At 36.5% G+C, this 12732-nt stretch overlaps 1 protein-coding gene across 1 annotated transcript in view; it reads left to right on the top strand.

Moving 5' to 3' along the window:
- The first annotated feature begins 4133 nt into the window (after window positions 1–4133).
- Window positions 4134–12732, top strand: part of PDE6C (phosphodiesterase 6C) — a 30211-nt gene continuing 21612 nt past the window's right edge. The window contains exon 1 of the mRNA XM_072869647.1: window positions 4134–4613. Within this exon, the coding sequence (XP_072725748.1) occupies window positions 4134–4613 (480 nt within the window). The remainder of the gene's footprint in view (window positions 4614–12732) is intronic.

Below are 12732 nucleotides of genomic sequence, written 5' to 3'. Positions count from 1 at the left end.
GTAATAAAAAATGATCAGGTAACCTAAGATCACCGGGGAGTAAATGTGAGAGTGGATGAGATTAAAAGGCTGCTGTCCTTTGCTCGGTATGTATACTAAAATTCGTGCCAAGCTACCAAGGAACCCATGCTCATGCCCAAAGCTACAGTGCATCTGGCAACCCAGGTTAACCCCTTTATGCTAGACTGGCCGTTTACTTCAGGAACTCTCCCCTAGAAGATAAAATCTCTGTTGACTACTTATTTCATGAACCCCAGAGATAATCATTGGTAGTTTTAAGGGACCATGAAAATTTGCAGCCATATAGAAAAAGCAGCTAACTTACTATCTTTAGTTTTTGCATTTTTAAGATTACTTTTGTAAGAAAAGGGACAGAAAGTTATTTTAAAAGAAACATAAAAGTTGAGGTTGTTTATAAAAGTCCCCAAAACATACCAGATCAGTGACACCAAAACATTTCAGTGCCAAAAACTGGCTGTGTTAGGGGCATACAGTACTTGTTGTAAATACCTACAGAATCCATTCTCACAACCTAATAATTTAGAAAAAATCAATAATATTTCTGAATATTAATTTCTTGGATTATACATATGAATCTCCGATGTCCAGACAGTGGCCACAAAATTACTCACATCAAAAGACATGCAATTGAAATAAACACATTTGATCTCTTTTTCTTCAGAAAATCTTAACTGAATGAACCACATTAACTGCTATCAAGATGGACAGAGATGCTCAGATACAAATACTGAGCTGAAATGAGAAACCTTATAAATACCTTTAACATTTACATGCTGTTTGAGTCTATTTAAATAACCATGTCTGTCAGTTATCCTTCTTAGGAGTTTCCATGTATCACAAGGGCTCAGGAATGGTCTACTACTAAGAACTACTCCATAAATACTTTGATTTCTGTAGTAACTATGAACGTCAAAGGCAAATTATATCATATGTATTAAAATCATAAAGCACACATATTTCTGATATTCTCTGAAATTAAAACAGTTTGAAAAATATAGCACCCAGCTCATCATGTTTTTAAACCAAACCACCTCAGCATAAAAAAGAATCAAAGACAAATGCATATTATTTTTGCCTTTAAAAGTGCAGTGAAAACAACTGTGCGAGGTTAGTTTCCAATGTTAAACCTCCGTGCATATAATGGATCCTACATTAAAAGGTATTTTCTTCAGAGGTGATCTTATTAAAAAATTGCTAGGAAAGATGATAGCAAAATCATGTTTGAAAGTACCAGAAATGTGAAATAATTTTTGGTATAGTTTCTTATAATAAAATTAAATACAAATGTGATTAGTATTACTAAAGATAAAATGTTCGATAGTGTGGAAAATAAGGAGAGTAAAGGAGATAGAACAGAAAACAATGCCTTATTCCAGCACAGAAACTTTAAAATTCATTACAATGCTAGTGCTTTGAAATATTTAAATTGTCTAATTTACAAAATTTGTTAAAATACTAATATGAGAAAACCAAAAAAGCATCAATACAAATACACCGTATTTTCCTAACTCTAAAATGAGGACTTCCATAAATGTAGGGTACATTTATGTACCAAACTACACATTTTAATTTCTATCAAATCACTTCAACTTCTTGGTTTGTATTAATTATTTATGGTTAATCAATAGGTACATAGAGTTCACAATGAAACATAACATGACTAATATAGCAATTATTGAAAAAAAGCCAAAGCCAACTTAACTGTGTTCCAAACATAAACTTCATAAAGAACTTCTATTGGTTTCTGATACTTCTTTCCACGTCATTTCACAAACACTTTACAGAGCAGGAGTGCAATTGTAAGAGTGAATCTAAATCAAGGAAAAAACAAAAGAATAGTTTGATTATTTAAGAATGATTACAGGACAACCCAGCTACATCTGAAACATTTTGTTATGAAGAAAGATTTATCACCTTACAGTAGTGCCTAATTAAAATATGATCTTTATTTGTTATCTCAAAGTACAAATAGTGCAATTTATCATGTGTAAAAACAGCTGGGCATGAAGGAGATTTGGTGGAACCATGATAAGCATTTTAGGTGGTACTGCATATTGAAAAAAATGGTCAAACACGATAATAAAATTGTTAGCTTACAAAATGTTAACACACCAACAATTGAGCTACAAATTAGGAAGATGACAGATGAAGAGAAATAATTTAACTCTTTGTGTAAATACATATAAAATTATTTTCAAGTCTCTATTGCTTTTATATGTATTGATCAAATTATGAAAAAAACTATTTGAAGACTAAGATATAAGTACATTTCTTCTGCTGTTTTCTTGTGACCCGTGCATGCGTACAATGGTGAGAACATCTTGCTGTGCTGCAGTTGCACAGTCCTGCCACAAAGTCAGTATCACCAGTTCACACCTGTAACGAAGATGCTGCAACCTCATACACCCACCAGTGAGGGTCCTACGCTGCCCCCCAGGCTGCTAGGGGCAAGTAACCCAGCCAGAGTAAAGGAACCACAGAATGTGTCCATACTGTGCTGATTTTCATATGCATTTTTAAATCTTTATGGCAACTGCCATCTGGCAAAAATTGGTGTTTTTGCACAGCATTTCAAATCACAGTCAGAGGGAAAACTAATGTACTGAGTTAGCTGCCATTACAGACCAATCACTGACCTGTTCTTTGTGCATGAGAGGATCAGTGTCAGTTGCCCATGTTGATTCTCTTAGATCTGTTGATAAAAATGGATGTTGACACACTGTGGCCTCTGGCAGACAGATAAAGTTGTACTTTGACAATTACTCTTTTCAAATTAAGAATTGCCGAAGGGTATATGGTCTATTTTCCTTACACCAAGAATCTCTTTCTGCTCTCTGATCAATGTGGATGACACAAGTAGAAATAAGATGAATTGTATTGCAGCCCTCCTACTGCGCTGAAATTCAGATCTGTTTCACTGAACACAGATAATTTGCTGTCATAGTTGGCACTCAACTTAAACTCAGCCTTCTCACTCACATAGCCCTGGGGTGTTTGCTCCTAAAATTCAACACAGTTTTCATCATTCCTTTTCCATTCATGTGAGTAATGCTGAACTTCCGATGGTAGGAAACTTCAACCATGTTATAAAGCTACAACCAGACTCAAGATTCCCTCTTTGCCCACTATCTGTCAGTTATTACCATTTTTCTGCTATTTAAGAGAGCAGAGATCTCCCACTTTTTCTGAAGAAGGCATAGAAGAAACTACATTACTTGCAGGACCCTGTAAGGTTACTTGTGCTTATAGAGTAAAAATTTTACTGCCTCCTGAACTCAATTTGAATTCAAGCCATTTTCTGATTTTACTCTTTCCTTTAGACTATCTATTTTTGAAAAATGTTATATATAAGTCATATCTGGCTGTACTGAGTCAAATTCTAATTCTTTTACTCCATCTTCACCTGGGTAAATCACTAGAGCAAGCTCAGACTTTTGTAACGTCTTCAGGATTTCACCCATTTTATGCATGTATAGCTTCATAATTATTTACTTTCAGTAATCCAATTTCGATCATCTACTGACTATTTCAAGGAAAAATAAATTTTGCAATTTAAAAATTTTCTCTGTAACATTCTGTTTTCCTCCCCTTAGGTACCTCTCACAAATACACGTGTGTATGTCTGTGCACGTGTATAATGCGGGCTAAGTATCTAAGTGGAATTCCTCATATTAAGTTTCAGTGGAAACTTTTGTGTGTATAGTACAATATACATACTGTGAATGAAGGAGACAACATACAGGCGTACATATCTACACAATAGACAATTTTATAAGGTCTAAGAATTAATTGGTTAGTTTAAAATGCTAAAATGATCCCCTTAGGATTTATGAGCTAAGAATGCTCAGGGGTTTAGTGTCCTGACATCTCTTTAATTAGCAGTCTCCAAGATCTCACACTAAGAAGATGCTAAGCCAGTGCCTTCTGTCTTATCTCAAGAGTTTCAGAAGGCTTGGAAGCCACAGAGGAAGGTGAATGTACTATGCCTGTGAGCTATACAATATGTACAAAGTACCATTTTCTTACTAGTGTTAAGTTAGGACTTCTTGCTACCACTCCTGCTTTGATGGTGATGCAGTTCTGAAAGAAGTGCTAAGAACAATCCAGCAAAAATGGGTGAGGTAAATAAAGATGCCATTGAAAAATACTTGGAGAACAACCCCCAGTTTGCCAAGGAGTATTTTGACCGAAAAATGAGGGCAGAAGTGCTGGGAAGTATCTTTAAAGTCAGCCCTGGAGATGTGAAGGAAGGAGTCAGCTTCAAAGACATGTCCCGTCTGGAGGAGTGTGACATACTTTTTGAGCTGCTAACAGAAATCCAGGATGAAGGAGGCACTATGGAAAAGGTAGTGCACAAGACCCTGCAGAGGCTGGCACAGCTGCTGGCAGCTGATCGCTGTAGTATGTTTATTTGCCGTTCCCGAAATGGTATTCCAGAGGTAGCCACCAGGCTTCTCAATGTCACTCCAACTTCCAGCTTTGAGGAGAATTTGGTGAATCCAGACAATGAGACTGTTTTTCCTCTGGACATCGGGATAGCAGGATGGGTTGCTCATACCAAGAAGTTTTTTAATATACCCGATGTGAAAAAGGTAAGTGACTTCTCTTGAGGAATGGGTTTCTGTGCATTTGCTTACTCAGCTTCCTGCACAGAGCTTGTGGTACAGGGTCATTCCTCAAAAACATCCCAGAGACAGAAATCCAGACCAAAAGCATGAGAAAAGCAGCAGCAGAGTTAGCTTAAAATCCAGTAGAACCACATCATGTAGCCTAGTGAGGTACTTCCAGTATTCTTGCACAATAGTTGTAATGTAATTTACTGTAATAAGGGAAGAGAATATTAGATTAATAGAGACCAATAAGTACTTGTGTTTCTGTTGAACAAGGCAGGCTCCTATTCTGTTTTCCAGTATAGGGTTGCAAGTGTTCTCCCTTACCATTCCGTGCTGCCATACACAAACCTCTGAATACAATTAATTTGCAGCTTTTGTAATGAGGATGCTTCCTTATAAGTAGGTGAATGAAGCCAGATGAAGATGATGTCAACATATATGTTCAGCTTCAAGTCTGTCTTTGAATTTAAATTGGCTCCAAATTTTGAGTATGTCCAGATCCAGGGCTTTTGTTCAGAACCATCTATAGAAGAAGATTAATGAGTCAGAGCTGCTCTGACATTTTCAGAGTTCCTGTTGAATTTGCACAGAATCACCTTCTTTAGTTATGGTGCTGATAAAGGTTATTACAAACGTTAATCAAAATTATGAGTCAAATGTTAATTAAAATGATGAGTGACCTTACAGAAATTAAACATGCATGAATGAGAACTGCTTTAGAAACTGCTCTGAAATACATGGGGAAACATAAATGTGCTTTGTAGATTTCTTTAAAAATAGCTAACCTTATATTATCAAATGGTGACATCTTCATCTCTTTTTAGTCTTATGTGAAAAAGCTCAGCATAATCAAATGGTGTGAAGATAATTATACAAGATGACAGTCTGGCTTCTCAGTATTTCCTGTATAGTTCATTTAAAATTCTGGGCCATTTTAGAGATGGAAACCACCTCAGTGTCCTAAGCTCAATGTAATAATAAAAATCTTTATACACTACAATTATCTGTGTTTTCCAGGATGTAAACAAAAAGTAATGTATTTTATCATGTTAAAAGTTGGCAAGCATAAAGAAATAAAGGACTACTTTTAAAGCTCAGAAACAAATGAAAATGTATGTATATGTGAAAAGAACATTCCAATATATAGTAAACTACCTCAGATGTAAGTAGGAATCATGGGAGCAAACAGAATAATGACTGATTTGAGAAAAAAAATCAGTTGATTTTTAACTGACCACCAAGATGCTTTCTTCAATGGCTGCTGGTCTGACAAGAAGCACCTGATTTACTGCCTCTTACCACCACATGGGGAAATTGGAGGATAATCCTTCTAAATTCATAAGGATGATTACATGATAAAAGATCAGGAGGATCAAGAAAGATATGCCTTCTATCAGACACTGTACTGCTCCTTAATATCATTATGTGAGAGGTGCCCAGAGCAGGGCTGCCCAAATATTTATGCATTTGCAATAGGATTTGTTCAAAATTTTGTGACAAATGTAATTTGAATATGCTTAAATAAGAGAACCTTTCTGTCCATCTAATCCTGCTAGGTATACATTTTACACTCATAAATTAATTCATGTTGGCTGAATATCGGTCCAGCTGTTACTCAGTCGTTCTAAGGTAATTTTTACTTAGGCATCCATTTACTCTCTTAGGATTACTGAGGTCTATGCCATTAGGCCCACACTTAAAAATACAGTTAAACCATGGTGCCATTAATCCACATTTGGTAACTAAATGTCATAAAAACGTTGGCATTTTATAAGTTAATTGCAAAACTCCCAGAGACTTCTCTGGGACCAAGATTTGTTATTTAAAAACAACCCTGAAGGTCTCAAAATTGTCACCATTTCCATTCTATTTGTAAAAAAAGTCAGGTGTCCAAATCCACACTCCTCACAGACGCAAAGCTCCCACTGGCGTCACCAGAATCTTTATCTCCGTAAGGAACCCAGAACTGCAGCTTTAGTCGGTAACATTTAAGGAATATAATTAGTCCATGGCAGCCTAAATAGGCAGCCACTGAAGTCTTTATCATGTTTCTGAAAGGAAGATTATTTTTCAGATCACTTTGTATGCACTTCAGTCAAACTAGATTGTCTGCTACCCAAATCCTGAGCAAAAAATGACAAGCAGAGTTAAGCCAGAGAGGACTTTTGCCCCTACTGCCTTGTCAGAATACAAAATGCAAAATGAATAATTCTAGATGTCTGTAGTACTTTAAGGATGTCATGTCTAGCCACTTCCTATTGTTGACACAATCCATATCCAAACAGCATAGTGTTTTTTAAGTCTTAAGTACATGACAACATTGACAAACCCATAGCGAGACACTTTCATGCTTCAGTCACTACCCCTTTATAACGCGAGTGAATGTAATGAAAGATCGCAACAGCAATAAATCATTGAAAAAACATAAAACTCCACTTTTAGTGCCTGGTAGCCAGTTCTTTAGGGATTATCTCCTTTTTCAACCTGGAAAGGTACCAATAAAAGTGAGGAAGCTCCTCATCCTGACTAATGCTTCAGAAAAGAAAAGCAGAGGAAAAGATACAGACCTTCCATAATTAACTTAGTAGCCAGAACAGTCTCCCCCCACAAGATTATGGACCTGTTGACTGGGAGAGCTAATAGTGTTTAATCCAGGATTTAACAGTAGTGAGAAATAGCAGGCCAGGCAGGACCACTACCCTAATAATTTGCCTCATATTATTCCCAGGGTCTGTCAGAGGATGCGACTCAAATATTCCAAAGTAAATAGACTGCATAAAATTTGCCATGTCCATTAGTATTCTTTAAATATTAACTGATAACACGGACAACACGATAAAGAAGAGTACAATTACCTTACATCTTTTGCTAAGGCACTATTTCCAAATAAAACTAAGAACTAAGAAATAGTTAAACAAGGAGCATGTCTTCTGGGGAATCAAAATCTCACATTCTCAGCCTGTAAGAACCAATAATAAAGACTATATATATATTTGTTTTAATCCATCATGTATTTAAATTATTGCATTATTCATTTTAATTCAGAGATATTTGAAGACAAAGATTTAACTGAGGACTGGAAACTCAAGAAATAATATTCATGGTTATAGTAGAGTATAAAATTATATAAATGGTGAAAAAATTCTTCAAAAGAAGTGAAGTCTTTTGGATTAGATCCATAAAGAGACTTAAATGTTCTGATGCTGAAATAACAAGCCCTCATTTTTAGGGGTCCTGCACTGGAATCCACAACCCCCAGTGAAGTGAAGAAACAACAGAGCATGGAGAGATTCTGGTGCTTCCAACTCAGATTAAGCAGCCAGAGCAGTGATTGTTGTGGCACCTAATTTAACCACTGGAAACCTATCATACAAAACAACTTAAATACATCTTCAAGTTGCAAGCACTTGTATCATCCCTTTGTAAACCGAGCCAGCTTCAGTTTGCAGGAGTCTTTCTTTTCTGGGAGCTCTACTTCTCTCTAATGCAAGGGTGGGAGAGACTTTAATTCCAGGCCTGTCTGAAGTGAGAGGAGTTTCAGATTTATGGGAATGTGCTGGTCCCCAGACTCCAGGCTGCCTGAGCCTGGACTGAGGAAGAAGAGACACTCCATCCCTCTTCTTGAATCTACACCAAATTGTAAAATAAATTAAAGATTATTTGAAGAGGGGAGAGAAAAGAGCAAAGGGAAGCATGGTTTTGCAGTTCAGTGGTTCAAACTCCCACGTGGCAGTGAGGAGACCTGGACACCAAACTGTTGTCCAGCTGCTGTGTGTAAACAGTTGCTCTGGTAACACACAGCAGTGGTCCTGGGACCAGGCATTGGTGTTAGACTTCCTCCTAGGGCAAGAATTGCTGGAATCCAATTGCTGGAATCAGGCACATCCATGTCAAAAATATGAAGCAGTGGGAAAGCATGGGAGAGAGCCAGATGGTCAATGGCACAACTGGTTGCCCTGAAAATGGAAAGAATGGGGTCACTTTGTGGTGGAGCTGGTAGCGGGGCAGTCACTTGCTAATAAGATGTCTGAGTTCTCAACTCACGTTCTGCTAGTCACCTCACAAAGTGATCTTGGAGAAGAAACACAAATATCCAATGTATTGACAAGGCAGAGTATGTTAAAAAAAGCTTCAAAGGCCAGAGGAAGATTGTTAAAGTAATATTAGAGGGAAGTTCTTGAGAAACAAACTCAGAGTTGTTAAGATGAGAAGAAATGAGAGCAAAGATACACAATACTACAGAAGTACTGCCTTCCTGAATGTCTGGAAAGTAATGAGAATTGAAAGGAACAATTCCAAGATAAACTAAAAATGGGGAAAAGATGGAGAGGTAGCCTTTTACCTGGGAAGAACTTGCGTTGTAAATGTTAATGTCTGCTCCTCCATTTTATCTTACCATCTTGATAATAAAAAACAGATTGTCATAAACTCACACTCTATATAGTAAATATTAACTGGAAAAATGTAAATGTGTTCCAATCTGTTATAAAGACAAAGATTCAGTCAACTTACAAGAAAATATTTTAACACAGGAACAAATTTCTATTGTGCCTTCCAGAAGAAAAACCCAAACCTTTAATTCTTTCCTTGAATTAACTCGTGTTAAAAGAGGAAAGCTCCCAAAATTGAAGAAATAATTAACATAAAAAATTAAAATTAAAAGCTCCCTTTTAGCCTAATTTTCTTGTTTTATGTGAAAAAAATACTTAAAGCAATATAATACAGATTCAATTTCAAAAAGTTGCAAAATAGCCACTACATATGGCAAATAACAAGCAGATATTTCAGTGACATTAAATGGTGTTAAATATATATTAATTTCTACTTGATTCAGTTTCAAAACTCTAGTGATCTTGAAGGTAGCAAAGTCAATTTTTTCTGTAATGCTAGTAAGTTACATGTCAAAATGTAGTTGTTTTATATCCCTGACAATACATGATTTTTTGAGTGTGGCCTAATGAATGGCCAACTCATTTAGCTAATTGGTGTTGGTTTTGAATCAGACTGATGACATTTTTGTAGCTGATGGTAGGTACTTTAAATTTTCAATTATATCATTATGAAACAAAAACATTTGCGAGTTGAAATTAGGATAAGCAGAAATAAGAGATGAAATAATATAGCACACCAATACCACCTACTCAATGGTAAAAATTTTGTTTGAGAAATCTGAGCCAATGCAAGACAAACAGTGGGAGAACAAAATATCAGGAAGAGGAGAAAATACTGCAGGGCTACCAGAAAGAAAAACAGAAACATGTAAAGATGGTGGAAATAAATGTGTGATAATGATGAGAGTGTGACACCAGCTCCTGATGTCACAGGTTCCTGTGGTTCCTGTTCCAGTAGTGATCCAAACCCACCCCTGGTCATCAGACATCCAAAGGATGATGTTTTTTAACCACTCTGAGCTCATCTATCCAACCCAGAACCTCCAGCCCTACACGAGCAAAGTAGTTATAACTGCAGGGGGTCCCAGAAAGCCATTCTTCCTCTGTGCTTTGTAAGAGGAAAGAGGTGAAGAAATAGGCATCTGCTCTCTTGGCACTACCACCTCATCTGCAGGATTAATTCTTACCATTTCTCAGCTGTGATATTTGATGCACTGCGCCAAACTCAAAATGGAGAGGTAGGCTGCACAGCAGATAGTAACACGTCACTTGGAGTCAACACAAGAAGGAAGGAACAGTAAGAGTTTTTTGAATGGGAGTAATGGTGATGGTGATATGAAAACCAAGGTGTAAGTGTCATCTGTGGGACATGAACAAAACAACATCATGCTGCTTCCTAGCAAGACCCCCAGCGAAGGAAGCAAAGGTTTATGGGAAAGTCTCATTTCCTAACATTTCAAACCACATGTGTAATGAAAATGCTGATGGTGTGCCAAATTAAAAGCAATTGGGAATAAGCAAGTATACTGGAGATGTTGAGAAGCCTTGGTACTAACAACTTTGAGCTGCTGTTCCTATTACCTCAAATCAACCAGAGCAGTGAATTTTCAGCCTGACTAGCTGAACAGGGAAGAGGGATTCTTGTTCCCTTACACTTTTGTTTTGAGTTGCTTTTCACACTTCTCCATTTCTCTGTCTTTCCTGCATTTGTATAAATTACATACTTTTGCATGTGCAACGGAAACCAAATTAACAAGGGTTACACTATCTCATTACTCACAATAGTTTTTGCATTTTCTGATCAAATGTACACTCAACAAATAATTTACACTGCAGACTTTGACCTGGAGTTTCCAATAGTGTCAAACTCACTTGCCTCAGGCTGCATTTTGTCGTTAAGCCAATCAGAAATGCTCAAGGCTTAGGTCGCTGTTCTGGAGCACAGTGTAGCAAATCCTAAAATATCCTAAGACTGGGAGGTGTACTTCCTTTACTAAATACTGTAGGATGGTTCAATGAACATTAGAATGATGGTCTTCATCATCTTCAAGCTTGGCATAGAATAAAGCCTATGAAAGGTTAGAAATTTTTGCAGAGCTCTTTTTCATAGTTTACTTAAAGAATTGTGGGATATCTAAAACCTGCCAATGAAGGAGAATTCATCATGAAAGAAATTAGGTCTTTAAAAACTGGTAAAAGAAAACATAGAAGAACATATCACTCCCAAGAAAGAAAACAAGATCTGCAGGCAGAGCCATGAAATGAGAGACACAAGATGGTTCCTTCTGGGCAGGAAGGAATAACTGCCATCAATAACAACTTTTCAGAAACAATAAAGTAACACTGATTTTTTTTAAAAAACAAGCTACATAATCATAAAGTATTATCTGCTCATACAGTTTTTAAAAATTAACTTTCTTCTCAAAATGCCTGTGGTTCCCAGGGGAGTGAGTTTTTCTCATTTATATTTATTTTACCTTATTACAGACATGAACTTACAGTTGTTTAGCTACAATTCAGAATCAGATGTGGTATAGTCTCAGTAAGCAAGTTTATCTGTAACTGCCATATGAGGAAAATAAAGATTATTTTTAGAATGAATGGCATTATTTTGCCCTTTCACAGAGGTGTAATCACACTGTTTTCACAACAGTGACTTCTGATTTAGTAAATTCCACTGGTAGCTATGAGATGGAAATTAGGCTTATAAAACTTAAAGGAACTGAAAAGTGGAGGCCAAATGATCTAAACATAGGGCATTATATTGATATTTCATTGGTAATAGGTTTATGATAATAATGTATATTAGTGTTGGTAAGTTACAGTGAGATAAAACTGGTATCATGGCTTAGAGAATCAAGAAACATGAATTAGCTACTAATTTCAAGTGTGTAGGCTAGATCCATAGTAGCCTGCCAAACCCCTCTCCAGTTGCCTTCTATCACCCATAACAGAAAGATGAACACAAAGAGGCGTCCTGATATTCCACTCCTGTATGCTGGTGCTAGCTTAGTGCAAATCCAGGACATGTTACACATCTTAGGATATATCTACAGAACTGATCATTGTACAGTAAATGGCTAGGTATCTTAGCTTTAACTGGAGCTAGTAGAAAATGCTTGCAAATGTACTACAGTTAGGGAGTTATCAACAGATTGCCTTTCCCTCATTTTTTTTAAAAACCTATTTTATGATTCAACTGAGAGCTGAAAGTTCACAACATTGCTCTGAAAGATGGTTGGATTCATAAGATCAGGCTCAAATAGACTAAGTGTCCACACTCATATATTCATAGGAGCACTAAGATGCTCTTCTGGCTCTGGTACTGCAAAGCACATTTCTGGCTTATTTATCTATGAACGTGATTTTCCAGACATTGTGAAAAGTGATTTTCTTTGAAAACAAAAGCAGCTTATGTTCTCAGGAGAAAATATTTTAAAACCTTGATTGGAAATAAAGGCTTCAAAACTCCTAGCAATTATATGCAAAATATTAAATAATGAAAAGCCTAAATCTAAGCACAAATTTTTGCTTGTATATGCAAATAATGTGTGATGGGAGTCTTTATATATGCTGTGGGAATGCTGCCAATGTTTTACGAGGTATTTATATCTTTCTGCATTGCACTATCCAGGCACAATTCAGGATGGTTTGTGGTTACTGAACTTCTTGTTTATTAACACAAACTTGCATTCTTTAAAATTTTC

The sequence above is a fragment of the Ciconia boyciana genome, chromosome 8, assembly GCF_034638445.1.
Source record: "Ciconia boyciana chromosome 8, ASM3463844v1, whole genome shotgun sequence".
NCBI lineage: Eukaryota > Metazoa > Chordata > Aves > Ciconiiformes > Ciconiidae > Ciconia > Ciconia boyciana.
This window is presented reverse-complemented; position numbering and strand designations above follow the sequence as displayed.